The sequence below is a fragment of the Oncorhynchus gorbuscha genome, linkage group LG15, assembly GCF_021184085.1.
Source record: "Oncorhynchus gorbuscha isolate QuinsamMale2020 ecotype Even-year linkage group LG15, OgorEven_v1.0, whole genome shotgun sequence".
NCBI lineage: Eukaryota > Metazoa > Chordata > Actinopteri > Salmoniformes > Salmonidae > Oncorhynchus > Oncorhynchus gorbuscha.
In genome coordinates, this window is record NC_060187.1 from 57,040,929 (window position 1) to 57,068,428 (window position 27,500).

Here is a 27,500-nt window from a genome sequence, read left to right on the forward strand (position 1 = left end):
GCTACGGAGGAGAAAGAGAGGAGAGGAGAGAGAGAGCCTGTGTTTGATCTGTGTCTTTCAAAGGGAAAACGGCAGGAAGGGCCAACACAGACGATTTGCCTCTCCCTGCCAGCCCCAGTGCCATCCTGACAGAGAGCAATCACAAGCAGGTTAATTCAACATCTACCTTCTTCATCTTTTTTTTTCTCCCCCCTCGCTCTCCTTTCTTTTGGTCTCGTTCTGTCGACTCGGATAAAACATTGCTTCCCTTTTTCAGAGAGCCCCACAAGAGCACTTTAAACACAAACATGCCTTCTTTCAACCTTCTGTAGGTGTGAGGGGAGGGGGTATGTGGGTGTGGGGTAGTGTGTGTGTGTGTGCGGGGGGGGGGTGTAAGGGTGTCTAGGGGGGGTGAGCCAGAGTGTAAGGGAATAAGAAGCAGGTTTTTTTGCCAACCCTAACTCTGTGGAAGGCAAAGGAAGGCCGGTGAACAGTCAGCAGATTCAGCACGCAGAGACAAAACACAGACCCATCCTGTCTCCATAGAAACGAAAGAACTAAAGCAACAGTGTTTCCTTCTCCATGCTCTATGGTCATGTCTCCCCACCCTAGTAATGGTATCCTCTCCTGGCCAACGTCTGTCCTGGTCTGTGTCCTGGGCACTGCTTTTTTCCAGAGCCCTATGGTCCCTGTTCAAAAGGAGTGCAGGAAATAGGGAACAGGGCACCATTTGGGACGCAGACTTGGACTGGAGTGGCTAGCTACCACATGCTTTACTATCCAGAGGGCACCAGGTCATAGGGATAATGGGATAAAAGGTGTCCTTTCGGTTTCCAGAGAAGGACATTCACTCTCTAGATTGGATATGGGGCCTTCAAGGACACAGTGAGAACACTCAATATAAAGGATAGATCCAATAGAGGAGGAGGAGGAGGAGGGGGGGGTAGAGGAGGGAATGAGGAGGATGAGAAAAAGGAGGAAGAGGATGAGGGGGAAGGGGTAGAGGAGAAGGTGGAGGGAAGGAGGAGGGGGAAGAAGAGAAGGAGGAGGTGGAGGGAAGGAGCAGGAGAGAGAGAGAGAGGGGGAGAGAGCGAGCGAGGTGTCAGAGGAGCTGTTACCCAGAGGAGAGTGTCAGAGTGAAGATCAGTGTGTGTTTGTTTGTATGTTCACTCGCTTGACTGTCTATGCGAGTTCACCCGTGTGTGCGTGTAGATAGGGGTACTCCTACCTGCGTGCAGGTAGGCCAGGTCAGGGTTCTCGATGTCGGGGTGATGCTCCTTCAGATGGTTCCTGAAGTCCATGGGGCCGTTGGTGCCGTAGTCACACTTGGGGCAGTTGTACATCTTCACTCCCTCGTGTTTCCCCGTGTGCAGGATGTGCTTTCGGATGTTCTCCGCACAGTTGGATCTGTTGGGAGATGAACAGATAGTGATTAAAGAAGAAATCATTCCTTCAATTAGAAGATAAAAAGATGAAACGAAGAGTTTAAAAAAAAATAAGTCAGGAAGGAGAAGAAGAAAATCCCCAAACAATAGACGCTCCCCTTGGAGGGTTTCCTGTACTGACAGTTTGGTTTTGTTCTAATGACACTAACCAAATGAATCAAGTGGATTGAACTCAAACAATTTAGTGGTGGGGCTGAGGGAGCATGTTTTAGGAGTATACCTTTTTGGAGAGACTCTTAAAGCCTCCTGTGACGATGCAACACACACACAATCAAAAACTGGGGGTGGGATAAGCAAAGTGGTAAACAATGATAGACAGTTCTACAATTTGTGAGATACATTTACACGCTGTGGATGCACACTTGTTTCCACACAGCCCTTGGTTCCTCTTGCATGTTACAGACATTTCACTATGTGGGTATGACACTCCTGCAACAGGATGAAAGTTTAAAAACAACATTTTTATAACATATTTTGATGAGGTCTACTGTGTTTGTAACCTCGGGAACCCTGAACCAAATCTCGTATCCACTGGCCTGCTACTAGATGTGATTCTGTGGGCTGAGGTTTTTTTAAATGGCGCTCAACTAAAAGTAACAGAAAATACTACCCCTCTCAAAGCCAATGCCTGTGGATGATGCCCATGTGTCTCCTGTGGCTGTGCTACAGTAGGTGTAGTGGTGTAGTGAGATAAAGTGGTGTAGTAGTGTAGCGAGGTTAAGTGGTGTAGTAGTGTAGCGAGGTAAAGCTGTGTAGTAGCGTAGCGAGGTAAAGTGGTATAGTAGCGTAGCGAGGTAAAGTGGTATAGTACCGTAGCGAGGTAAAGTGGTGTAGTAGTGTAGCGAGGTAAAGTGGTGTAGTAGTGTAGCGAGGTAAAGTGGTATAGTACCGTAGCGAGGTAAAGTGGTGTAGTAGCGTAGCGAGGTAAAGTGGTATAGTACCGTAGCGAGGTAAAGTGGTATAGTACCATAGCGAGGTAAAGTGGTATAGTACCGTAGCGAGGTAAAGTGGTATAGTACCGTAGCGAGGTAAAGCGGTGTAGTAGCGTAGCGAGGTAAAGTGGTATAGTACCGTAGAGAGGTAAAGTGGTGTAGTAGCGTAGCGAGGTAAAGTGGTATAGTACCGTAGCGAGGTAAAGTGGTATAGTAGTGTAGCGAGGTAAAGCGGTGTAGTACCGTAGTGAGGTAAAGTGGTGTAGTAGCGTAGCGAGGTAAAGCGGTGTAGTACCGTAGCGAGGTAAAGTGGTGTAGTAGCGTAGCGAGGTAAAGTGGTATAGTAGTGTAGCGAGGTAAAGCGGTGTAGTACCGTAGCGAGGTAAAGTGGTGTAGTAGCGTAGCGAGGTAAAGTGGTGTAGTAGCGTAGCGAGGTAAAGCGGTGTAGTACCGTAGCGAGGTAAAGTGGTGTAGTAGCGTAGCGAGGTAAAGTGGTATAGTAGTGTAGCGAGGTAAAGTGGTATAGTAGTGTAGCGAGGTAAAGCGGTGTAGTACTGTAGCGAGGTAAAGTGGTGTAGTAGCGTAGCGAGGTAAAGTGGTATAGTAGCGTAGCGAGGTTAAGTGGTGTAGTAGCGTAGCGAGGTAAAGTGGTATAGTACCGTAGCGAGGTAAAGTGGTATAGTACCGTAGCGAGGTAAAGTGGTATAGTACCGTAGCGAGGTTAAGTGGTGTAGTAGCGTAGCGAGGTAAAGTGGTATAGTACCGTAGCGAGGTAAAGTGGTATAGTAGTGTAGCGAGGTAAAGCGGTGTAGTAGTGTACTGGTATTTTACACCACTTAGAAATGTATTCTAAGTGACTTACAGTGCAGTAAATACCTACATTTTTAACTATGTGTACAATCTATGTGGGAATTGAACTTACGACTTGGTGTTACTAGCACCAGCTGAGCCATACAGGACCAGTGTAGCGTTGTAGGTGTGTCGTATTGACGTGGTGTAGAAATGCAGGGCTGTGGGGCTGCAGGCAGTAATCATGCAGTAAGGTAATGCTGGGTGCTGGCTGTAATGTCATCAGCTCAGGGAGTCAGAGTCCCCCTGATTATGCTGCTTAAACTGGTCTCAGGCCCGATCTAAACCTGCCCTAGGACACTATGTACACAGGCCTGGACTGGGGCTGAGGACACACACACATGTTCAAATACATGCTCACATACAGCCCTCGCACACACCAACATACATAACCCCCACCAATAGATCCAACGCCCACCACATCATGTAAGCACGTGCAGGAGCTGCGGCACTTTCACACGCACGTGCACACACAGCATCATGCGTGATGGATGAGGCACTCGTGCTTGGTCTCGGGCTGACATTCTCGGACAGTATAATATGCAATTACTCTCCCTTATCACCTCGGCTGGGACAATAAAGCTTCACGGTACCATAGCTCACGCCAAGCAACGATAGAAATTTGTTTTCCACCTCCCCCCAAGACACCTCTCTCCATCAAGGGCCTTAGTAGTCCTGTCCTGGCTCCATTTCCTTTACAGGACTTAATATGTCCTCAAAACTATGCAGAGGACCCGCCCCTTTTTGCGTTTCACACATAAACACATCAGAGCACCTGCTGGTGAAAGGTGAAAATGTCCCTCCATGAAGCGATTTGCGTTGGGTAGGGTAAAATGTGAGGTGTTCTCCTTAGAGTTCCAGGAATGGGACAGCTCTTTTTCACCATGTCTTTAGCTGTCGACATGTCTGTCTGTACTCAGTACGGTAACAGCTCCATTAAGACCCTGGGTAAGTGGATAAGGATTGCACACAGGGATGTAACTTCCCTCCCCTAATGCTAAAGCCCATACAGGATGGGCCTCCTCATTTTTACAGGATGGGCCTCCTCATTTTTACAGGATGGGCCTCCTCATTTTTACAGGATGGGCCTCCTCATTTTTACAGGATGGGCCTCCTCATTTTTACAGGATGGGCCTCCTCATTTTTACAGGATGGGCCTCCTCATTTTTACAGGATGGGCCTCCTCATTTTTACAGACCAAGACTCCGCAACTGGTATTTGCTCATAATAAGAAGGCCTAAGCCTAATCATATCAATATCACAAATAAAGCAAATAACATTTTCAATAACTTTAAAAATCATGGTGTATCAGCTAGCCTAACATGAGTAAAGCACACAAACAGTAGCAATAAATACCATCCAACAAGTAACTATCCGACAAAAATTTCATTTAGAATTTTCCTCGACCACTTAAAAGTTATTTCAAAACTTTCTTTCAGACACAGAAGTCCTCTGTCACAGTCAGGAAAAGAATAAGATTAATCATAAATCTTTTTTTTTTTTAAGTAAAAAAAAAAAAAGTAAATAATTTATATTCAAGACAAATTAACTGATTTCTTATTCCAGGCCAGTGGAATAAATACATCCATTCAGAGTCCGATATGAAAAGGTTCTAAAGAACAGTGTGAGGGTGGGATCCCGGGGGAGCGCTTCTATCTCTCAGATATGGTAATGGCATAACTGTCATATTAAAACAGCATAATGTGCGTTTAGGAGTCAGCAGGTGTCAGGCTAAGAGAAAGGCCCACACAGTCCTCCTACGATAACCAATATTAATTAGTCCAACAGCCGCGTTTCAACATTCTCCACGTCGGTGAGCACAGCGACTCGACATGGGAATCAACCCCACTGCCTAGATATCGTCGCGATTCGTTGCGTCTTTTTAAAAATGTTCTAATACATTTCCATATTTTCCTCCTTCGACGACTGCATTGGTAATGAGGCTAGTAATTGAGGCTGTTTGTTAGCGGCGGATTTAAATGTGCGTCTTTGTGTTTTAAGGATGGAGGCCGGTATCTGCGACGGCAAAGAGACACCTTGCTCTCCGCCTCTCCCAACACTTCACAGGGTCACCGGCCTCGCGACATCCACCGCCAGCCGTGTGGCGGTCCTCAAAGTTAACGCTACCTCGAATTAGCTCAAAGTAGCAATTTTCACAGGCAGGCAGATTGAGAATATACATACAGAAGATGCTGATAGAAATGTATTAAAAGGAGGATATCAATTATGGCAGTCATGATGCTGTAATGAGTGTCTCTTCATGGAGAACAATAGTCATAATGTGGTGTGGTATGAGGTTTGGACTGCAAAAACAGGTATATCATTGTAAAATAGCCTTTGAGAACGTATATGCCAGTTATCCCTTGGAAATATGACTATTGATAATATCTGACAGTAATGACCTGCATCTTCCAACCATAATTGTTTGAACTGTCAATAATACAATTCAAATGTACATTGTACATTCATTTGAGGATAAGGTAAAGAAGTTGCATTGGAGGATTTCATAGGTGTCAGCGACACATCTACTATTTTATACCAATATGAGATACACAATATACACTGAACGAAAATATAAACACAGTGTGTAAAGTGTTGGTCCCATGTTTCATGAGCTGAAATAAAAGTGCACACAAAAAGCGTATTTCTCTCAAATGTTGTGCACAAATTTCTTTACATCCCTCTTAGGGAGCATTTCTCCTTTCTCCTGACAGGTGTGTCATATCAAGAAGCTGATTGACCAGCATTATTATTACACAGGGTTAGGGTTAGGGTTAGTCCCCAGCACCTAGTGCTGGGGACAATAAAAGGCACCCTCTGTGCAGTTTTCTCACACAACACAGTGCAACAGATGTCTCAAGTTTTGAGGGAGTGTGCAGTTGGCATGCTTTGCAGGAATGTCCACCACAAGAGCTATTGCCAGATAATTGAATGTTAATTTCTCTACTTCGTTTTAGAGAAATTGGCAGTACATCCAACCGGCCTCACAACCGCAGACCACGTGTAGCCCAGCCCAGGATCTACACATCCGGCTTCTTCACCTTCAGGATCATCTGAGACAAGCTACCCGGACAGCTGATGAAACTGAAGAATATTTATGTCTGTAATAAAGGCCTTTTTGGGGGAAAAACTCATTCTGATTGGCTGGGCTTGGCTCCCCAGTTGGCGGGCCTGGCTCCCAAGTGGGTGGGCCTATGCCCTCCGAGGCCCACCCATCGCTGCACCCCTGCCTAGTCATCTAAAATCCATAGGTTAGGGCCTAATGAATTTATTTCAAATGACGGATTTCCTTTTATGAACTGTCACTCAGTAAAAAAAAATGAAATTGTTTATATTTTTGTTCAGTATAGTAAATATATTCAAATATAATGATAAATATAATATAATTACAAGTAACAAAACAAGTAAGCGTTATAATGGTATATCAAATTCTATATATCATGAGATATCCTGTTCACGGTCGAATGTTGACAGTGCCTTGACTAGCGCACCCTTATTTGTGTAAAGTCATTGAGCAGTTGAGCCATTGGAGGTTTACAAATGTATTCAGGGTGGAAGAGCGGAGCACAGAGTTAGGGCCCTCGTGACTGCCTGGTGCCCGTGTTCAATTCCTCCTACACACATTAGGAGCCCAGCAGGGGTTGCGAGCTGCTACCCTCTCCAGCCCCTCCCTCTGCCATCCGTACCCCCGGGGGCCAAACCAAAAATGTTAATTGGTCTTCTAATTTGCTGTTTCATTTGCCACAATCTGTAACAATCATTTGGTATCAGCTAGAGGAGCAGTTGATCTGGTTCCCTCTGTCGCCTCCCCACAGTGCTTTTAAACGTCAAATACTACTCTTCCTTGATAAATAGAATATGAATTGAGTGCAAAAATAGGTATGAATAAGTGAAATATGATACAAGACCTAACATGCTAAACCATTGCCTTTCTGAAGAAGACAAGCTTCACCATGGTGGAGTAACTTGTAACCAAAGTGTTTCTAAGCTACGGTAAACAACAAAGAATGGCAATTGGTATTGTGGTCCCATTAATGTTTAGGAATATGGAGCTTTTGGGTGGGGGGGGGGGTATTTCTCCCTCTGATGTTCTTAAAGATATGAACCTAGATTGGAACATCTCAGTTTTATTTGAGTTTTTCTTCTGTTTTGCAGACAAGTATCTGAAGAGTTCATTCCAATTCAAACAGCTGTACAGATCATTATAGAGCGAACCACAGCAAACAGCCGTACAGATCATTATAGAGCAAACCACAGCAAACAGCCGTACAGATCATTATAGAGCAAACCACAACAAACAGCCGTACAGATCATTATAGAGCAAACCACAGCAAACAGCCGTACAGATCATTATAGAGCAAACCACAACAAACAGCCGTACAGATCCTTATAGAGCAAACCACAACAAACAGCCGTACAGATCATTATAGAGCAAACCACAACAAACAGCCGTACAGATCATTATAGAGCAAACCACAACAAACAGCCGTACAGATCATTATAGAGCAAACCACAGCAAACAGCCGTACAGATCATTATAGAGCAAACCACAACAAACAGCAGTACAGATCCTTATAGAGCAAACCACAACAAACAGCCGTACAGATCATTATAGAGCAAACCACAGCAAACAGCCGTACAGATCATTATAGAGCAAACCACAACAAACAGCCGTACAGATCCTTATAGAGCAAACCACAACAAACAGCCGTACAGATCATTATAGAGCAAACCACAGCAAACAGCCGTACAGATCCTTATAGAGCAAACCACAACAAACAGCCGTACAGATCATTATAGAGCAAACCACAGCAAACAGCCGTACAGATCATTATAGAGCAAACCACAACAAACAGCCATACAGATCATTATAGAGCAAACCACAACAAACAGCCGTACAGATCCTTATAGAGCAAACCACAACAAACAGCCGTACAGATCATTATAGAGCAAACCACAGCAAACAGCCGTACAGATCATTATAGAGCAAACCACAACAAACAGCCGTACAGATCCTTATAGAGCAAACCACAACAAACAGCCGTACAAATCATTATAGAGCAAACCACAGCAAACAGCCGTACAGATCCTTATAGAGCAAACCACAACAAACAGCCGTACAGATCATTATAGAGCAAACCACAGCAAACAGCCGTACAGATCATTATAGAGCAAACCACAACAAACAGCCGTACAGATCATTATAGAGCAAACCACAGCAAACAGCCGTACAGATCATTATAGAGCAAACCACAGCAAACAGCCGTACAGATCATTATAGAGCAAACCACAGCAAACAGCCGTACAGATCATTATAGAGCAAACCACAACAAACAGCCGTACAGATCATTATGGAGCAAACCACAGCAAACAGCCGTACAGATCATTATAGAGCAAACCACAGCAAACAGCCGTACAGATCATTATAGAGCAAACCACAGCAAACAGCCGTACAGATCATTATGGAGCAAACCACAGCAAACAGCCGTACAGATCATTATAGAGCAAACCACAGCAAACAGCCTTACAGATCCTTATAAAGCAAACCACAGCAAACAGCCGTACAGATCATTATAGAGCAAACCACAGCAAACAGCCTTACAGATCCTTATAGAGCAAACCACAGCAAACAGCCGTACAGGTCATTATAGAGCAAACCACAACAAACAGCCGTACAGATCCTTATAGAGCAAACCACAACAAACAGCCGTACAGATCATTATAGAGCAAACCACAACAAACAGCCGTACAGATCCTTATAGAGCAAACCACAACAAACAGCCATACAGATCCTTATAGAGCAAACCACAACAAACAGCCTTACAGATCCTTATAGAGCAAACCACAACAAACAGCCTTACATATCCTTATAGAGCAAACCACAACAAACAGCCTTACATATCCTTATAGAGCAAACCACAACAAACAGCCATACAGATCCTTATAGAGCAAACCACAACAAACAGCCATACAAATCCTTATAGAGCAAACCACAACAAACAGCCTTACATATCCTTATAGAGCAAACCACAGCAAACAGCCTTACATATCATTATAGAGCAAACCACAACAAACAGCCGTACAGATCCTAATAGAGCAAAACAAAACAAACAGCCTTACAGATCCTTATAGAGCAAACCACAACAAACAGCCTTACAGATCCTTATAGAGCAAACCACAACAAACAGCCGTACAGATCCTTATAGAGCAAACCACAACAAACAGCCGTACATATCCTTATAGAGCAAACCACAACAAACAGCCTTACAGATCCTTATAGAGCAAACCACAACAAACAGCCGTACAGATCCTTATAGAGCAAACCACAACAAACAGCCTTACATATCCTTATAGAGCAAACCACAACAAACAGCCATACAGATCCTTATAGAGCAAACCACAACAAACAGCCATACAAATCCTTATAGAGCAAACCACAACAAACAGCCTTACATATCCTTATAGAGCAAACCACAGCAAACAGCCTTACATATCATTATAGAGCAAACCACAACAAACAGCCGTACAGATCCTTATAGAGCAAACCACAACAAACAGCCTTACAGATCCTTATAGAGCAAACCACAACAAACAGCTGTACAGATCCTTATAGAGCAAACCACAAAAAACAGCCGTACAGATCCTTATAGAGCAAACCACAACAAACAGCCGTACATATCCTTATAGAGCAAACCACAACAAACAGCCTTACAGATCCTTATAGAGCAAACCACAACAAACAGCCGTACAGATCCTTATAGAGCAAACCACAGCAAACAGCCGTACAGATCCTTATAGAGCAAACCACAGCCAACAGCCTGACATATTCTTATAGAGCAAACCACAGCACACGGCCGTACAGATCCTTATAGAGCAAACCACAGCAAACAGCCGTACAGATCCTTATAGAGCAAACCAAGGCAAACAGCCTGTGCATGTCATTTTGGTTTCTCTAAAACCAATGCCAGGAACATTCCTTTCACACTTCTACCACACCTGAGAGGGGGAGGAAGAGGATGAAGAGGAAGAGAAGCGAGATGGAGAAGTGCAACGTGGCCAAAAGTTTTTCCAATTTCACCGACAATTTCCTGTGTAATTACTGATGGTCTGTGATGGTGTTTTAATGACAGAGACCTGCCCGTGGCTGGCTGCTGTAGCCTGCTGATGATTGCAGAGTGATGAGATGAGATGATGAAGCCTGTGGGAGATCCGACCTGTGTGTGTGTGTGTGTATGTGTGCGCATTCTGGTGTGATTAAACCCCCAGTCCTCCTGCCCATCAACCCCTGCCATCAACCCCTGCCATCTATCCATCCATGCGTGGGCGAGCCCAATGAGCCGGTACCTGTAGTCGCACCAGGGGCATCGGTAGGGCTTCTCCCCTGTGTGCACCCGCTTGTGGCGGGTCAAGTGGGACTGGGTGGTGGAGGCGAAGCCGCACAGCTGACACTTGAAAGGCCGTTCTCCTGGGGGACGGACAGAGAGACAGACAGAGAAGATGAGGACGGGTGGATAGAAAGACGGACAGACGGACAGAGAGAGATACAGAATGACTGTCCATCTCAAGCAGAAGTTCACTCTAACACAGACATTTACATTTGACATATGAATCATTTACGTACATAAGCCCATTCATCTTAACATACAGTGTGGCAAAAAAAGTATTTAGTCAGCCACCAATTGTGCAAGTTCTCCCACTTAAAAAGATGAGAGAGGCCTGTAATTTTCATCATAGGTACACATCAACTATGTGACAGACAAAATGAGAGAGGCCTGTAATTTTCATCATAGGTACACATCAACTATGTGACAGACAAAATGAGAAAAAAATCCAGAAAATCACATTGTAGGATTTTTTATGAATTTATTTGCAAATGATGGTGGAAAATAAGTATTTGGTCACCTACAAACAAGCAAGATTTCTGGCTCTCACAGACCTGTAACTTCTTCTTTAAGAGGCTCCTCTGTCCTCCACTCGTTACCTGTATTAATGGCACCTGTTTGAACTTGTTATCAGTATAAAAGACACCTGTCCACAACCTCAAACAGTCACACTCCAAACTCCACTACGGCCAAGACCAAAGAGCTGTCAAAGGACACCAGAAACAAAATTGTAGACCTGCACCAGGCTGGGAAGACTGAATCTGAAATAGGTAAGCAGCTTGGTTTGAAGAAATCAACTGTGGGAGCAATTATTAGGAAATGGAAGACATTCAAGACCACTAATAATCTCCCTTGATCTGGGGCTCCACGCAAGATCTCACCCCGTGGGGTCAAAATGATCACAAGAACGGTGAGCAAAAATCCTAGTCAATGACCTGCAGAGAGCTGGGACCAAAGTAACAAAGCCTACCATCAGTAACACACTACGCCGCCAGGGACTCACATCCAGCAGTGCCAGACGTGTCCCCCTGCTTAAGCCAGTACATGTCCATGCCCATCTGAAGTTTGCTAGAGAGCATTTGGATGATCCAGAAGAAGATTGGGAGAATGTCATATGGTCAGATGAAACCAAAATATAACTTTTTGGTAAAAACTCAACTCGTCGTGTTTGGAGGACAAAGAATGCTGAGTTGCATCCAAAGAACACCATACCTACTGTGAAGCATGGGGGTGGAAACATCATGCTTTGGGGCTGTTTTTCTGCAAGGGAACAGGACGACTGATCCGTGTAAAGGAAAGAATGAATGGGGCCATGTATCGTGAGATTCCATCAGCAAGGGCATTGAAGATGAAACGTGTCTGGGTCTTTCAGCATGACAATGATCCCAAACACACTGCCCGGGCAATGAAGGAGTGGCTTCGTAAGAAGCATTTCAAGGTCCTGGAGTGGCCTAGCCAGTCTCCACATCTCAAACCCATAGAACATCTTTGGAGGGAGTTGAAAGTCCGTGTTGCCCAGCAACAGCCCCAAAACATCACTGCTCTAGAGGAGATCTGCATAGAGGAATGGGCCAAAATACCAGCAACAGTGTGTGAAAACCTTGTGAAGAGTTATAGAAAACGTTTGACCTCTGTCATTGCCAACAAAGGGTATATAACAAAGTATTTGCAAATAAATTCATAAACAATCCTACAACGTGATTTTCTGGATTTTTTTCTCTTTATTTTGTCTGTCATAGTTGAAGTGTATGATGAAAATTACAGGCCTCTCTCATCTTTTTAAGTGGGAGAACTTGCACAATTGGTGGCTGACTAAATACTTTTTCGCCCCACTGTAGCTAGATGAGACCACAACATATCACAGTCATAGCCCCTTAACAAAATAGTTATGAAGCAAAGTCAGTGCTAGTAGGAAAGTGGTTGAAATCTTTCAAATACTTTTGAGAATTTGCTTGATCCTGCCTGGTTAACGGGGTTTGCAATTTTGTGACTATTCCAATGATTCAATTGTGCCAGGGAAGCTCAATCAAGGCCACCTAAAGCAGCGATTGTCAATGGGTCACGGGTGTCTGAGCAACTTTTTATTTTTTCTTCAATCACAGTATTTTCAACATTAGCAGCGTTACTTTGTGGTTGATTTTGTGCTCTCAAACTAGTGAATTTATTAACATTCTTCATCAAGAATATGGGAGAATTGTTATTATTGTCAATGAAAGAACGGGGAATGTTGTTCCCTTGTCATTTATTTGCTACGTTCACTAACAACATACCATTTAAAAAAAAAACATTTTTACAGATCGTATTTTGACGATTATTTTCTGCCGTGCAGATATTTGGGTCCCGAGGCAAAAACAGTTGAGACTCAGTCATCTAAAGCATTTCAAGGACTTCAAATCGTATTTGAACCCAAGTCTGACCTGAAAAAGAGAGACACACTCACTGATTACACCTGTAGTTCAGACAGTGTGTCCGACAATAGATTGGCGAGGTGTATTTATTGGAATTGACACTTGACAACAGGGGACAAGAGAGGACAAAAAGTAAGAGCATTGGGTAAATGTAAATGACTGTCAAAATGCGACAGCAAAAATAAAATAAAAAATATGAATATCTAAATGAATATTTATAACGGGGCGCTTGATCCTTGGGCGCCTGCCAGGCGAACGGTTAACAGGATTTGTTTCACTTTCCCAATATCCAAAAAGCACTTGTTATTGACGGCCTATCTAAAAAACACAATTTTCCTAAGCGATAGAATGACATGGTGAAATGATAACCTAAATTAAAAATCTCAGATTCAGTCATCCATACTGCTACACATGTCTATCACTGACAGCAAACATGTCAGACTGTGTGTGTGTGTGTGTGTGTGTGTGTGTGTGTGTGTGTGTGTGTGTGTGTGTGTGTGTGTGTGTGTGTGTGTGTGTGTGTGTGTGTGTGTGTGTGTGTGTGTGTGTGTGTGTGTGTGTGTGTGTGTGTGTGTGTGTGTGTGTGTGTGTGTGTCAGAAATAATAGTGACATGGTTGAGCAGCTTAGATGAATAATAATAAATAGTAGCAGCAATGATGACCGTGTGTGTGTGTGTGTGTGTGTGTGTGTGTGTGTGTGTGTGTGTGTGTGTGTGTGTGTGTGTGTGTGTGTGTGTGTGTGTGTGTGTGTGTGTGTGTGTGTGTGTGTGTGTGTGTGTGTGTGTGTGTGTGCGTCAGACGCTAGATGTGTGCAGCTCTAGGGTCGTGCGGCTTACCAGTGTGTTGGCGGCGATGTTTGGTGAGGGCGTGTCGCGTGCCACCCGCAAAACCACAGAGATCACACAGGAAGGACTTCTCTCCTGTAGGGGGCGGGAATAAGGGGATCAGAGAACATTACAGAGTCAACAGAGGAAGAAGGAGTAGGGACAACATCATCGACACAGAGAGAGAGAGAGAGAGAGAGAGAGAGAGAGAGAGAGAGAGAGAGAGAGAGAGAGAGAGAGAGAGAGAGAGAGAGAGAGAGAGAGAGAGAGAGAGAGAGAGAGAGAGAGAGAGAGAGAGAGAGAGAGAGAGAAAGAGAGAGAGAGAGAGAGAGAGAGAGAGAGAGAGAGAGAGAGAGAGAGAGAGAGAGAGAGAGAGGGGAGAGAGAGAGAGAGATAGAGGGGAGAGGGAGAGAGAGGGAGGGGGGGGTGTTCATTAACAGATGAAAGCGGAGGGAAAAGTCACAGATCACTAGTGTATATCCATCAAGGCTCTCACAGTTAACTAATTCCTCCAATCAAATGTATCCGTGTAAATATGTCAAATGGGACGGAAATTGCCAGTGTGGTTTATTGACTGTGATAAAATCTGAAAAGCACCGCTGAACATAATTACATACTTGTCAGAGCCATAAAAATTAGCTTTATTATCAATGGGATGGTTTTGTACAACTTCATTTCTGGCCTATGCCTTCCAGATGGGGCTGAGCTGATCACTCCAGTGGGTTTTTTACTGCGCAAGTGTGCTTCCTCTCTCTCCCTCTTCCCCTGCATCTGGCACTGTCATTAACAGCCTGATGGCTCACGCGCTCTGTCTCTCAACACAGACACAGCAGGGGGAGGATGGGGCGGTGTAAGGCAGGCTGATTGCAACACAAACATGACTCTGAGGACACTGGATCATCAGTATTAGTATTTATTTGCGCGACATGCAAAACGTTTGGCAACTGGACGACAAAACATGTCGTCCAGTTCAGAATGTAACCCCCCCCTTTTTATATTTCAAAATGTTTCCTCTCTATTGAACAGGACCCAGGTGATGGTCTATACCCAGTATAACGGATGTTTATAACAGTGTTGGTTGTTTGGCTCTACGACATCAACAAGCTTTATGGCAGTTGTCTGAACCCCCTGTCGCAGACGTCCTCATTTCAAAGAGGTCTTCTCACAAAACCGACCGTCCAGACCGAACCGTGAGAATTAATATGCCACGAATATCAAAAGTGGAGACTTTCCTTTTGAAGGTGTTGGTTGTTCTGCACACAAGCTTCAGGAGAGTCATCTGAAGGTAACCCAGTATCGGGCTGTAGAAATGGCAAAAAGCGCATAGGGGGTCAAATGTGCCACTAATAACGTGACCAAACATCTTATATCTCTCAGATACAGGACAGACACTTCAAAACCTTATTCCTTATGATACATTTTTGGACCCTCTGTTTTGCCATGTACTAATAAATGTATTATTCAATGTGTTTCTATGGGCTTTAGCAGTAAATTCCAAATTCAACGTTTTAACAAATCATTTTTGTATATCTTTTTTTTCTTGTACCTACAATTGTACCTCAAATTCTAAATGAAATGGCTAAATGATACATTTTACATCTTAAAACAATTCCTTCTGTTGGGCGACAGGTAGCCTAGCGGTTAGAGCGTTGGGCCGGTAGCCAAACGCTCGCTCGTTCAAATACCCGAGCCGTCAAGGTGAAAAAGCTGTCGATGTGTCCACGAGCAAGGCACTTAACCTCCAATTTGCTCCAGGGTCGCCGTACTACTACGGCTGCACCTATCCGGTGTACGTGACAAAACATCCCATATTCTTTAGCTAAGTAGACATTGTGATCTAAGGACATCGACCTACAGGTGTTAATAACAGCGATTATATGACAGAGGCTTAGTATGGTGCTGTGCCTCAGCGCTAACCTGTTGCTGCCCATTGCTAATTACACCAGCTCGCCTCAGCAGGAAACGGCTCTGATTAGACGGCAGAGCTCTGGCCTGCCTGCCTCCAGGACACAAGGCACATGCTGTAGCTGCCCACATGAAAGACAAATACTACAGTTTGCTGAGGAATACTACAGATTCCAAGAACACAGGATGAGATGTTACTATCCTTTGTGCAAGCACTTCCAAGAGTTAATGAACAGTGAGCGTGGTGAAATTTGGGGAGCGCATCGTCAGTAGTGTACCTTTGGTTCCTAGGGTGTTTCGGCCTTTCACACTATACACCCTCCTCAAAGGCGGCCAGCGACAGGGTGATCAATCCTACGCTTGCGTCCCATTCCCAATTAGTCATAGGAGTTGCCTTGTTGTTGATAGCAAACATCCCATCACAGTACTTACTATAGAGTTCTGTCGTAAACTATACACTGTAGAATACTATACTACACACTGTAGTGTCCAAAAAATATACATTTTTAATGTGGGTACAGTAGCACGCACACACACAGACACCAACACACAGACACACACACACACACACACACACACACACACACACACACACACACACACACACACACACACACACACACACACACACACACACACACACACACACACACACACACACACACACACACACACACACACACACACACACACACAGGTATGCATGCACACGCAGACAGACACACACAGACACATGCAGCATGTGCGTGAACCCATGCACACAGGAGCACAAGCACGCACACACTATCACTGTCACGCAACTGCTCATCTCAATCCCAAAGTTTGAACTCTCGCTGTGCATTGCTAATGCATCGAGGTGACAACTTCACGCAGAGGGGAAGTAGTGTTTTTCACTTCGGATAACAGCTTTTATTGAATCCACAGAGAGAGAGAGAGAGAGAGAGAGAGAGAGAGAGAGAGAGAGAGAGAGAGAGAGAGAGAGAGAGAGTGAGAGTGAGTGTGAGAGAGAGAAATAACAACATTGAGAGAGAGAGAGAGAGAGAGAGAGAGAGAGAGAGAGAGAGAGAGAGAGAGAGAGAGAGAGAGAGAGAGCCTCGTATTACTCCCATTTAAAGCCACTCGACTGTGAGGAGTGTTCTAACGCAGTGCCACTTAAGAAGAGAAATCCACCAGTCTTAAATAGGTCTTAAAGAGGATTCCTATTTGTTCATTCTGGAATGATAAAATCCCTGGGCTTTTAAAATTGCCCTTCTTCTATTTCTCCTTGTCGGCATTGAAACGTTCAGGGCAACATTAGGGGAATGTTAGGGGGAAATGTTAGGGGGAACGTTAGCAGACTGTTAGGGGAGCGTTAGGTCTGCCTCCTCCTCAGTTCCTATCAGAAAAACAGACCCCTCGTTCCCTTCTCCCCCCCATCACCTCCCGATTCCACCCGTCGCCCTTCCATCTCTCATTATGCCCCATGCTACAAGACCCCACCACGGAAAAATCCATAGCCATCGATTCCCGCGCCCAGTCGCGGTCGCCACAATTATTCTTGAGGAGGAAACGCTGGCGATAAATTACGTGTGCTTTTCATCTGCTGTTCGATGGCGGTGAGCCCTCTGAGGGCCGAGGGGAGGACGGGGTTGGTGGGGGACAGGGCAGTGGCGGGTCCTTGTCAACACCAGGGGTTCCAGCAGGCTAAAGATACTGAGCACAGGGCCCCTACACACACACAATCACAACTCGCTCACGGAGACGCACACGGAGCATAACGGCAGATCAGACAAAAGCACGGTCACACACAAAACGTACCCCAGATTACACACACACACACACACAGTTAAAGTTCATCTCTCGTGTGGGCTTATAGAACTTTGAGTCATTTTATCACTCCAAAACTATTCTTTGTTCTCATTCGTCTGGTACTCCCTCTACCCTTAACAAAATAAATCCACTTATTGCAATACTTATTAAAAAGTACTTTGAAGTGTGGGTGTGTGTTTTTGAATCACATACACTGCTACTGTCTATTATCCATCCTGTTGCCTAAGTCACTCTATTCCTACATGTACTGCAGATAGTACCCCGTACCCCCGCACATCGATCCTGATGCCCCCGTGTATACAGCCAAGTTAGCGTTACTCACGGTGCATTTCTTATGACGTGTACTATTATGTGTTATTACTCCTTTCTCCATTTTCTCCAGCTCTACACTTTTGGGAAGGGCCCGTCCGGATCTCATTTTTAAGCTACACCTGTTGTTTACGAAGCATTTGATGAAGAACATTTGATTTGATATATGTGTGTCTGGGCGCCCGATGCCTACATCTGTGTTTTAAAGAACCCCGGAGGAGTCTGCATGCAGCTATAATTGCCTCCCTCATTAGTTATGTTTTAGCAGGGTTGCGGTTGGGAGGGCAATTCATTTTACCGCTTAATTTTCCGACACAGAATCCGCCCGCTGTATTGATGTGGCTCGCCATTTTGTGCCTCATTTCTCAGGGAAATTAATTGACATAGTGCGAAGATATATCAGCATATCGCCAGATTAAGCGACAAAACCGAGGCAATGAGGAAATCAATTGTGGCCCTGTCGCGGCAAACGGCACTGCCGCGGTCCCTCTGCGGAAGAGCTGGGGGAAAAGGCTGGGGCGGGTTGGGACATGTTTGATTTATTTATTTATTTATTTGAGTCGCTCATTCATCAGCCGTTACAAATGACCCTGGCGGCTGACGCTGCCTCCCCTCCTCCACCTCTTCCTCAGACATTGGGGGGTGTGAGGGGAGTGATTACCATAGAAAACATACAAATCAGCCCCAGAACAATGAATACAGTTAGAGACATGACTGCAGGCCCACGAGTTGTTCACACACAGAGGAAAAATAGGACGTCCCTCACTATGACTGCTTCTGCCACAGTCACAGTCAAATGAATGGTAGCAGCACACGTGCGTTTCTATAGAGATTCATTCTCTCGTCACAACGAAAACATTCAAATGCCACAGGACTGGTAACATACACTACTTAAAGACAGAATTCCATTTCATGATTAGTGCTGTAGCACATCTCAAACACTGTTTGCACAACAGCTTTACACGTAATAGCGTAGGGGCCAACAATTCAAACACCTTAATTGTTGCGCTACATTATCTTGGGCGCTACATTATCTTGGGTATCTCTGATGACACACACTCAAACGTTGTCCCATGCTACTTTCCTCAACACCCCCTACCAGTGGTCCGATCTATCCTTTTCCCACCAGGCTACACACGCAACCCAGACCCAGGCACGTAACAAAGATCTCCCCAATTACTTACAGCCACATGTCACCTGGGAGTGATTAGTTCAACCTTTAGTTTCCTACTTATTTTATTAGTATTGCAGCTGACCCTTGTGAAGGAGACCATTTATAACGTTCAAACAGTTCACACACGCCGATCATATTTTAGAGTGTGTCAACTCGCCAGTGTGCTGGAATGGGATTGCGATGATACGGCAACGTCTGCCTCTGTCACACCCCCCCATCCCATCCCTGTCTGCCCATTAATAGAAGTGTTGCATCATGGAGCTGTAAATTCAGTTAGCATTCTGGGTGTCACTAATCAGGGCCATGAGTCTCTCTCAGTCGTCTCTCTCTCTTTCTTCCTCTCTCGGTCGTCTCTCTCTGTGATCTCTCTCTCTGTCGTCTCTCTCTCTCTCTCTCTCTGTCGTCTCTCTCTCTCTGTCGTCTCTCTCTCTTTCTCCCTCTGTCGTCTCTCTCTCTTTCTCCCTCTGTCGTCTCTCTCTCTCTCCCTCTGTCGTCTCTCTCACTCTCCCTCTGTCGTCTCTCTCACTCTCTCTGTAGTCTCTCTCTCTCTGTAGTCTCTCTCTCTCTCTCTGTCGTCTCTCTCTCTCTCTCTGTCGTCTCTCTCGTCTCTCTCTCTCTCTCTGTCGTCTCTCTCGCTCTCTGTCGTCTCTCTCGCTCTCTGTCGTCTCTCTCTCTCTCTCTGTCGTCTCTCTCTCTCTCTCTGCAGTCTCTCTCTCTCTCTCTCTGTCGTCTCTCACTCTCTCTCTTTCGTCTCTCTCTCTCTGTCGTCTCTCTCTCTCTGTCGTCTCTCTCTCTCTGTCGTCTCTCTCTCTCTCTGTCGTCTCTCTCTCTGTAGTCTCTCACTCTCTCTGTCGTCTCTCTCACTCTCTCTGTCGTCTCTCTCACTCTCTCTGTCGTCTCTCTCTCTCTGTCGTCTCTCTCTCTCTCTCTCTCTCTCTCTGTTGTCTCTCTCGTCTCTCTCTCTCTCTCTCTCTCTCTCTCTGTCGTCTCTCTCGTCTCTCTCTCTCTCTCTCTCTGTCATCTCTCTCGCTCTCTGTCGTCTCTCTCACTCTCTCTGTCGTCTCTCTCACTCTCTCTGTCGTCTCTCTCACTCTCTCTGTCGTCTCTCTCACTCTCTCTGTCGTCTGTCTCTCTCTGTCGTCTCTCTCGTCTCTCTCTCTCTCTCTCTCTGTCGTCTCTCTCGCTCTCTGTCGTCTCTCTCGCTCTCTGTCGTCTCTCTCACTCTCTCTGTCGTCTCTCTCACTCTCTCTGTCGTCTCTCTCACTCTCTCTGTCGTCTCTCTCACTCTGTAGGTCTCTCTCTCTCTCTCTGTAGTCTCTCTCTCTCTCTCTGTCGTCTCTCTCTCTCTGTCGTCTCTCTCGTCTCTCTCTCTCTCTCTCTCTCTCTCTCTCTCTCTCTCTGTCGTCTCTCTCGCTCTCTGTCGTCTCTCTCGCTCTCTGTCGTCTCTCTCTCTCTCTCTGTCGTCTCTCTCTCTCTCTCTGCAGTCTCTCTCTCTCTCTGTCGTCTCTCACTCTCTCTCTTTCGTCTCTCTCTCTCTTTCGTCTCTCTCTCTCTGTCGTCTCTCTCTCTCTGTCGTCTCTCTCTCTCTCTGTCGTCTCTCTCTCTGTAGTCTCTCTCTCTCTCTTTCGTCTCTCTCTCTCTGTCGTCTCTCTCTCTCTGTCGTCTCTCTCTCTCTCTGTCGTCTCTCTCAGTCATCTCTCTCCCTGCCTGCCTGCCAATCTCTTTCTCTCCCTCTCTCCTCTCTCCCCCTCCCTCTTCCCCTACCCTCCCTGTCGCAGCAAGTGACACCTAGGTGCTTGGAGCAGAGTGACGGTCGGGCTCCGGCTGACGGCGAACGGCGGTTCTCAGGGAAACAAATGAAAATAAAAAGGTCTAATTATGTTGGCGGCGCCTTGCCACTGTGAGAGGGGCCCGCGTGACGGATGGACTGTTCTCCTGCTGGCGCTCACTCAGTCTGTCATACCGAGACCAGGCCCCCCGCCTGCCGCCCTGACGCCCGCTAGCTTTTGTCATCGACTTAAAAGGGAGTCAAGGAGCAGGTTGACTGACGGACTGACACCTAAGACAAACAGTCTGGCCACACCAAACAGGCACTTTGTTCATTTCTGACGGATTCTCCCTCTCGGTACATGTCTGTACTGTAGGTAGGTATCCTGAAGGTTTCTCACCTGTATGGACATGTAGTCATTAACTGAAGGTATCGGTTTGTGTGTCTAGGTGACATGAGGTGTGTACACTAGGCAATGACAGGTGTGTATACGAGGTGTGTGTGGGTGTCTAGGTGACATGAGGTGTGTACACTAGGCAATCACAGGTTGTATACGAGGTGTGTGTGGGTGTCTAGGTGACATGAGGTTTGTACACTAGACAATCACAGGTGTGTATACGAGGTGTGTGTGGGTGTCTAGGTGACATAAGGTTTGTACACTAGACAATCATAGGTGTGTATACGAGGTGTGTGTGGGTGTCTAGGTGACACGAGGTGTGTACACTAGGCAATCACAGGTGTGTATACGAGGTGTGTCTGGGTGTCTAGGTGACATGAGGTGTGTACACTAGACAATCACAGGTGTGTATACGAGGTGTGTGTGGGTGTCTAGGTGACATGAGGTGTGTGTGGGTATCTAGGTGACATGAGGTGTGTGTGGGTGTCTAGGTGACATGAGGTGTGTACACTAGGCAATCACAGGTGTGTATACGAGGTGTGTGTGGGTGTCTAGGTGACATGAGGTGTGTACACTAGGCAATCACAGGTGTGTATACGAGGTGTGTGTGGGTGTCTAGGTGACATGAGGTGTGTACACTAGACAATCACAGGTGTGTATACGAGGTGTGTGTGGGTGTCTAGGTGACATGAGGTGTGTGTGGGTGTCTAGGTGACATGAGGTGTGTGTGGGTGTCTAGGTGACATGAGGTGTGTACACTAGACAATCACAGGTGTGTATACGAGGTGTGTGTGGGTGTCTAGGTGACATGAGGTGTGTGTGGGTGTCTAGGTGACATGAGGTGTGTACACTAGACAATCACAGGTGTGTATACGAGGTGTGTCTGGGTGTCTAGGTGACATGAGGTGTGTACACTAGACAATCACAGGTGTGTATACGAGGTGTGTGTGGGTGTCTAGGTGACATGAGGTGTGTGTGGGTGTCTAGGTGACATGAGGTGTGTACACTAGACAATCACAGGTGTGTATACGAGGTGTGTCTGGGTGTCTAGGTGACATGAGGTGTGTACACTAGACAATCACAGGTGTGTATACGAGGTGTGTGTGGGTGTCTAGGTGACATGAGGTGTGTGTGGGTGTCTAGGTGACATGAGGTGTGTGTGGGTGTCTAGGTGACATGAGGTGTGTACACTAGAAAATCACAGGTGTGTATACGAGGTGTGTGTGGGTGTCTAGGTGACATGAGGTGTGTGTGGGTGTCTAGGTGACATGAGGTGTGTACACTAGGCAATCACAGGTGTGTATACGAGGTGTGTGTGGGTGTCTAGGTGACATGAGGTGTGTGTGGGTGTCTAGGTGACATGAGGTGTGTACACTAGACAATCACAGGTGTGTATACGAGGTGTGTGGGGGTGTCTAGGTGACATGAGGTGTGTACACTAGACAATCACAGGTGTGTATACGAGGTGTGTGTGGGTGTCTAGGTGACATGAGGTTTGTACACTAGGCAATCACAGGTGTGTATACGAGGTGTGTGTGGGTGTCTAGGTGACATGAGGTGTGTACACTAGACAATCACAGGTGTGTATACGAGGTGTGTGTGGGTGTCTAGGTGACATGAGGTTTGTACACTAGGCAATCACAGGTGTGTATACGAGGTGTGTGTGGGTGTCTAGGTGACATGAGGTGTGTACACTAGACAATCACAGGTGTGTATATGAGGTGTGTGTGGGTGTCTAGGTGACATGAGGTGTGTGTAGGTGTCTAGGTGACATGAGGTGTGTGTGGGTGTCTAGGTGACATGAGGTGTGTACACTAGACAATCACAGGTGTGTATATGAGGTGTGTGTGGGTGTCTAGGTGACATGAGGTGTGTACACTAGACAATCACAGGTGTGTATATGAGGTGTGTGTGGGTGTCTAGGTGACATGAGGTGTGTGTGGGTGTCTAGGTGACATGAGGTGTGTACACTAGACAATCACAGGTGTGTATATGAGGTGTGTGTGGGTGTCTAGGTGACATGAGGTGTGTGTGGGTGTCTAGGTGACATGAGGTGTGTACACTAGACAATCACAGGTGTGTATACGAGATGTGTGTGGGTGTCTAGGTGACATGAGGTGTGTACACTAGACAATCACAGGTGTGTATATGAGGTGTGTGTGGGTGTCTAGGTGACATGAGGTGTGTACACTAGACAATCACAGGTGTGTATACGAGATGTGTGTGGGTGTCTAGGTGACATGAGGTGTGTACACTAGACAATCACAGGTGTGTATACGAGATGTGTGTGGGTGTCTAGGTGACATGAGGTGTGTACACTAGGCAATCACAGGTGTGTATATGAGGTGTGTGTGGGTGTCTAGGTGACATAAGGTGTGTACACTAGACAATCACAGGTGTGTATATGAGGTGTGTGTGGGTGTCTAGGTGACATGAGGTGTGTACACTAGACAATCACAGGTGTGTATATGAGGTGTGTGTGGGTGTCTAGGTGACATAAGGTGTGTACACTAGACAATCACAGGTGTGTATACGAGGTGTGTGTGGGTGTCTAGGTGACATGAGGTGTGTGTGGGTGTCTAGGTGACATGAGGTGTGTGTGGGTGTCTAGGTGACATGAGGTGTGTACACTAGAAAATCACAGGTGTGTATACGAGGTGTGTGTGGGTGTCTAGGTGACATGAGGTGTGTGTGGGTGTCTAGGTGACATGAGGTGTGTACACTAGGCAATCACAGGTGTGTATACGAGGTGTGTGTGGGTGTCTAGGTGACATGAGGTGTGTGTGGGTGTCTAGGTGACATGAGGTGTGTACACTAGACAATCACAGGTGTGTATACGAGGTGTGTGTGGGTGTCTAGGTGACATGAGGTGTGTACACTAGACAATCACAGGTGTGTATACGAGGTGTGTGTGGGTGTCTAGGTGACATGAGGTTTGTACACTAGGCAATCACAGGTGTGTATACGAGGTGTGTGTGGGTGTCTAGGTGACATGAGGTGTGTACACTAGACAATCACAGGTGTGTATACGAGGTGTGTGTGGGTGTCTAGGTGACATGAGGTTTGTACACTAGGCAATCACAGGTGTGTATACGAGGTGTGTGTGGGTGTCTAGGTGACATGAGGTGTGTACACTAGACAATCACAGGTGTGTATATGAGGTGTGTGTGGGTGTCTAGGTGACATGAGGTGTGTGTAGGTGTCTAGGTGACATGAGGTGTGTGTGGGTGTCTAGGTGACATGAGGTGTGTACACTAGACAATCACAGGTGTGTATATGAGGTGTGTGTGGGTGTCTAGGTGACATGAGGTGTGTACACTAGACAATCACAGGTGTGTATATGAGGTGTGTGTGGGTGTCTAGGTGACATGAGGTGTGTGTGGGTGTCTAGGTGACATGAGGTGTGTACACTAGACAATCACAGGTGTGTATATGAGGTGTGTGTGGGTGTCTAGGTGACATGAGGTGTGTGTGGGTGTCTAGGTGACATGAGGTGTGTACACTAGACAATCACAGGTGTGTATACGAGATGTGTGTGGGTGTCTAGGTGACATGAGGTGTGTACACTAGACAATCACAGGTGTGTATATGAGGTGTGTGTGGGTGTCTAGGTGACATGAGGTGTGTACACTAGACAATCACAGGTGTGTATACGAGATGTGTGTGGGTGTCTAGGTGACATGAGGTGTGTACACTAGACAATCACAGGTGTGTATACGAGATGTGTGTGGGTGTCTAGGTGACATGAGGTGTGTACACTAGGCAATCACAGGTGTGTATATGAGGTGTGTGTGGGTGTCTAGGTGACATAAGGTGTGTACACTAGACAATCACAGGTGTGTATATGAGGTGTGTGTGGGTGTCTAGGTGACATGAGGTGTGTACACTAGACAATCACAGGTGTGTATATGAGGTGTGTGTGGGTGTCTAGGTGACATAAGGTGTGTACACTAGACAATCACAGGTGTGTATACGAGGTGTGTGTGGGTGTCTAGGTGACATGAGGTGTGTGTGGGTGTCTAGGTGACATGAGGTGTGTGTGGGTGTCTAGGTGACATGAGGTGTGTACACTAGAAAATCACAGGTGTGTATACGAGGTGTGTGTGGGTGTCTAGGTGACATGAGGTGTGTGTGGGTGTCTAGGTGACATGAGGTGTGTACACTAGGCAATCACAGGTGTGTATACGAGGTGTGTGTGGGTGTCTAGGTGACATGAGGTGTGTGTGGGTGTCTAGGTGACATGAGGTGTGTACACTAGACAATCACAGGTGTGTATACGAGGTGTGTGTGGGTGTCTAGGTGACATGAGGTGTGTACACTAGACAATCACAGGTGTGTATACGAGGTGTGTGTGGGTGTCTAGGTGACATGAGGTTTGTACACTAGGCAATCACAGGTGTGTATACGAGGTGTGTGTGGGTGTCTAGGTGACATGAGGTGTGTACACTAGACAATCACAGGTGTGTATACGAGGTGTGTGTGGGTGTCTAGGTGACATGAGGTTTGTACACTAGGCAATCACAGGTGTGTATACGAGGTGTGTGTGGGTGTCTAGGTGACATGAGGTGTGTACACTAGACAATCACAGGTGTGTATATGAGGTGTGTGTGGGTGTCTAGGTGACATGAGGTGTGTGTAGGTGTCTAGGTGACATGAGGTGTGTGTGGGTGTCTAGGTGACATGAGGTGTGTACACTAGACAATCACAGGTGTGTATATGAGGTGTGTGTGGGTGTCTAGGTGACATGAGGTGTGTACACTAGACAATCACAGGTGTGTATATGAGGTGTGTGTGGGTGTCTAGGTGACATGAGGTGTGTGTGGGTGTCTAGGTGACATGAGGTGTGTACACTAGACAATCACAGGTGTGTATATGAGGTGTGTGTGGGTGTCTAGGTGACATGAGGTGTGTGTGGGTGTCTAGGTGACATGAGGTGTGTACACTAGACAATCACAGGTGTGTATACGAGATGTGTGTGGGTGTCTAGGTGACATGAGGTGTGTACACTAGACAATCACAGGTGTGTATATGAGGTGTGTGTGGGTGTCTAGGTGACATGAGGTGTGTACACTAGACAATCACAGGTGTGTATATGAGGTGTGTGTGGGTGTCTAGGTGACATAAGGTGTGTACACTAGACAATCACAGGTGTGTATATGAGGTGTGTGTGGGTGTCTAGGTGACATGAGGTGTGTACACTAGACAATCACAGGTGTGTATATGAGGTGTGTGTGGGTGTCTAGGTGACATGAGGTGTGTACACTAGACAATCACAGGTGTGTATACGAGGTGTGTGTGGGTGTCTAGGTGACATGAGGTGTGTGTGGGTGTCTAGGTGACATGAGGTGTGTGTGGGTGTCTAGGTGACATGAGGTGTGTGTGGGTGTCTAGGTGACATGAGGTGTGTGTGGGTGTCTAGGTGACATGAGGTGTGTACACTAGACAATCACAGGTGTGTATACGAGGTGTGTCTGGGTGTCTAGGTGACATGAGGTGTGTGGGTGTCTAGGTGACATGAGGTGTGTGTGGGTGTCTAGGTGACATGAGGTGTGTACACTAGACAATCACAGGTGTGTATACGAGATGTGTGTGGGTGTCTAGGTGACATGAGGTGTGTACACTAGACAATCACAGGTGTGTATACGAGATGTGTGTGGGTGTCTAGGTGACATGAGGTGTGTACACTAGACAATCACAGGTGTGTATACGAGGTGTGTGTGGGTGTCTAGGTGACATGAGGTGTGTACACTAGGCAATCACAGGTGTGTATACGAGGTGTGTGTGGGTGTCTAGGTGACATGAGGTGTGTACATTAGGCAATCACAGGTGTGTATACGAGGTGTGTGTGGGTGTCTAGGTGACATGAGGTGTGTACACTAGGCAATCACAGGTGTGTATACGAGGTGTGTGTGGGTGTCTAGGTGACATGAGGTGTGTGTGTGCAGCACATTAGACAACATGTGCGGGTGTTGCAGCTCACCCGTGTGTGTCCTGTAGTGGTCTTTCATGGCAGACAGGGTGAGGAAGGCGTAGTGGCAGGCAGGCCAGGCACACTTATGGGGCTTGTCCCCCGTATGCAGCTTCATGTGGTTGTTCAAAGCCCACTTCTCACTGAACGACCGGTCGCACAGATCACACTCAAACTTCCTGCGAGGGAGGGAGGGAGGGAGGGAGGGAGGGAGGGAGGGAGGGAGGGAGGGAGGGAGGGAGGGAGGGAGGGAGGGAGGGAGGGAGGGAAAATAAGAGAGTTATTTAGTCACAAAGCTGAGGTAAAAGGTAGAAACCCAAGTCTCTAAGGTAGGGAAGGGAGGATGTAGGA

General features: G+C 46.3%; 1 protein-coding gene across 1 annotated transcript in view; it reads right to left on the reverse strand.

Moving 5' to 3' along the window:
* LOC123998231 (zinc finger protein 407-like) overlaps nt 1-27,500 on the reverse strand; it is a 131,145-nt gene that overhangs the window by 72,298 nt on the left and 31,347 nt on the right. Inside the window, exons 2-5 of the mRNA XM_046303264.1 lie at nt 27,162-27,328; nt 13,832-13,915; nt 10,550-10,670; nt 1,208-1,386 (exon numbers count right to left, since the gene is read on the reverse strand). Coding sequence (XP_046159220.1) covers nt 1,208-1,386; nt 10,550-10,670; nt 13,832-13,915; nt 27,162-27,328 — 551 coding nt within the window. The remainder of the gene's footprint in view (nt 1-1,207; nt 1,387-10,549; nt 10,671-13,831; nt 13,916-27,161; nt 27,329-27,500) is intronic.